The sequence below is a fragment of the Chrysochloris asiatica genome, unplaced genomic scaffold, assembly GCF_000296735.1.
Source record: "Chrysochloris asiatica unplaced genomic scaffold, ChrAsi1.0 scaffold00010, whole genome shotgun sequence".
Classification (NCBI taxonomy): Eukaryota; Metazoa; Chordata; class Mammalia; order Afrosoricida; family Chrysochloridae; genus Chrysochloris; species Chrysochloris asiatica.
This window is the reverse complement of record NW_006408528.1, coordinates 17,952,209-17,955,188: the sequence shown is the minus strand read 5'-3', so window position 1 is coordinate 17,955,188 and position 2,980 is coordinate 17,952,209. Positions and strand designations below refer to the sequence as shown.

The 2,980-nt window shown below is 37.7% G+C and overlaps 1 protein-coding gene across 2 annotated transcripts in view; it reads left to right on the top strand.

The window, feature by feature from the left end:
* Nucleotides 1-2,980, top strand: part of LOC102831411 (chromosome unknown open reading frame, human C7orf63) — a 62,395-nt gene that overhangs the window by 54,499 nt on the left and 4,916 nt on the right. For both annotated transcript variants that reach the window (XM_006834312.1, XM_006834313.1), the window contains exon 19: nt 1,054-1,251. In XM_006834312.1, the coding sequence (XP_006834375.1) occupies nt 1,054-1,251 (198 nt within the window). The remainder of the gene's footprint in view (nt 1-1,053; nt 1,252-2,980) is intronic.

The following is a 2,980-nucleotide window of genomic DNA, read 5'->3' as shown; positions in this document are numbered from 1 at the left end:
CAAGGCCAAGCAAGGTTATGTCATCTATCGGATTCGAGTGCGCAGAGGTGGCCGCAAACGCCCAGTGCCTAAAGGTGTGCAGACTATGGCAAGCTTGTCCATCATGGTGTAAACCAGCTGAAGTTAGCTAGAAGCCTTCAGTCTGTGGCTGAGGAGCAAGCTGGATGCCACTGTGGGGCCCTAAGAGTCCTGAATTCTTACTGGGTTGGTGAAGATTCCACATACAGATTTTTTGAAGTTATCCTCATTGATCCATTCCATAAAGCTATCAGAAGACATCCTGACACCCAGTGGATCACCAAGCCAGTTCACAAGCACAGGGAGATACGTGGTTTGACATCTGCAGGCTGCAAGAGCCGTGGCCTGGGGAAGGGCCACAGGTTCCACCACACTATTGGTGGTTCTCACCGGGCTGCTTGGAGAAGATGCAACAGTCTCCAGCTCCACCGTTACTGTTAATAAGTAATGTTTGTAAAACTCATGCCTAATAAACAGTTTAGGACAGATATGTCTACTTAAGTGTTCTTTGTCTGTTAAAACAGTAGTTGTCTTCAGATTGTGTCATGAATGCATTGTCAGATTATAAAAGTAAAAGTACAATAATGTTTGAGGACAGTAAGTGAATAGTGTACTTGTTTCTAATGAGGTAAGTGCTTTTGTTTTTGCTTTAAGAATCGTGCTAGGGAGTTACATGTTAATGTTTAAAAATGGCATACTGTGTGGTCTAATAGGTGTAAAATAAATTCTTTAAAAGGGAAAAATAAAAAATAAAAGAAATACTTGTCATGTTTCAGGAATTTTTTTTAAGTAACCAAATATTCTCCTTGTAATATTACTACTATATATTTAAATGTTATAAATGAACAACCTCTATTTTCAAATGAAAGCAAAGTTGATTTTGCTGCTATCATAGATGCATAAATTTTTCTCTTAATTTATTCTCCAGAAGTAAGTAAGGATAAGCTAGTTCACTAAGTGACAACCCAAATAAGGAATGCCTTAATTTTATTACTTTTTTCTGGTTAACTATAAATGCAAACTTTATTATAACAGATTGGAGAAATATGGAATGAAATATATGAAGAAATAAAATTAGAAAAACTAAGACCAGTCACTGCAGATGCAAAAATTTTGGAAGCGATTACAACAGCATCAGAAAATATTGGAAAGATGGTTGTTACTCTGCAGAGTGAGATGATTGAAAGCCAAGCACGCCAAGATGTACAAAATGAACAAAAAGTCTACACAAAAGTAAGCCTCAGATACCAATAAAGGGCAGTATACTCATTTCACTGTGTCAGCTTGTTAACGTTCCCCGTAAGGAATATTTCCCGTACCTGTGAATACTTCAGCACTTGGTTTTCCAAGTTAACAGCTTTAATCATTTGACTTCTTCTATAGGCTTTCATTTTAAAAGGTAAAGAGACAGGAGACACTTTTCACGCTTTAAAATGCCAAACAGCGTTCCTAAATTGTGGTTTATTTAAATATATATTATTGTTGCTGTTAAGTGCCATCAAGTTGGTTCCGACTCACAGCAACCCTCTATATGGTTTCCAAGGAGCGGCTGGTGAGCTTGAACTGCCAACCTCTTGGTTCAACCTCTCAGTGCCGAGAACTGTCATCTCTGCAGTTGTCTTTTTGACCTTGCAGTCCATTGCATTAACCTACAGCACCACACCAGGACTCCGGATTATTATTGTTGGATTATTATTGTTAGGTGTTGTAAAATCGGTTCCAACTCATAGCGCACCTATGTACAAAAGAACAAAATGCTTCCCAGTCTTTGCCCGCCTCTCAATCGTTGTTATGTCCAAGCCCATTGTAACAGACACTGTTCAGTCCATATCATTTCTGTTTTACCAAGTGTAATATCCTTCTCCAGAGCCTGTCCCTCCTGGTAATGTGTCTAAATACATGAGGTGAAGTCTTGCCATCGTGTCCTCTAAGGAGCATTATGACTGTATGTCTTCCAAGACAGATTTATTTGTTCCTCTGGCAATCAGTGGTGCCAGAGTGTTTTCTGTCTCCAATATTCTTTACCAAACACCATTATTCAAATGCACCAGATCTTCTCCACTCTTCCTTATTCATTGCCCAACTTTCACATGCGTATCAGGCATACCTGGCTTGGGTCAGACGAACCTTAGACCTCAAAAATTTCAATCCATCTTTGTTTCCTAGCACTCCTAAAAGGTCTTCTGCAGCAGATTTTAGAGGTATATGTGTAACGAATTCTGTCTGACAATGTATCTCTGTGATTATATGCATAACCTCATTTAGTAATAATTTGACCCACTTCCCTCATTCTGTAATAGGCTTTTATTGGTATGTGCACCATAGGCATGTTCATAAACTTCATTCTTGCCTTCGTACCAAGACACTTACTCTGAACCTTCTGGACATTACCGAGATGAACTGGCCTTTAACTTCAGCTGATCAGCAAAAGCCTTCTGATGTATACAGGTGGCACGCACACTAAATGCATCAGAAGTTTTTGAACAAATGGGTTAAGTGACTAGTTAAATTAACTTGTCCACTGATATGAAGATGATATCAATCCTGCTCTTCTACTCATTGGTCCTTTATGATTAAAGTAAATTATTTAAAATCCTTTAAAGTGATTTCCAAACTGATTTCTAATGCCTGAGATGTCTACATAGACTGTTAAGTCTTTATTTCCTTAGCCTAGTAGGAATGCTATCTTCATCCACCTTTGAATTCTACTCCACCTTAGATACCTGGTTGTTCGAAAGTTTTTATTGCATGGATGCAACAATTTCAACTCATTTATTCTTTTTTAAATAGGCTGCCTTGTTAATTCTATCAAATTGGCAACAAGTTATTAATAATTTGTTATCATGGCTCTAATCCCATTTATTCTATTTTTTTTTTTTTTTTTTTTTAGCAGTTGTTTTACTTGTGTGCTCTTAGGTTCATAATTTAGGCTTAACAGAATATTGTAACCAACAGCATATGT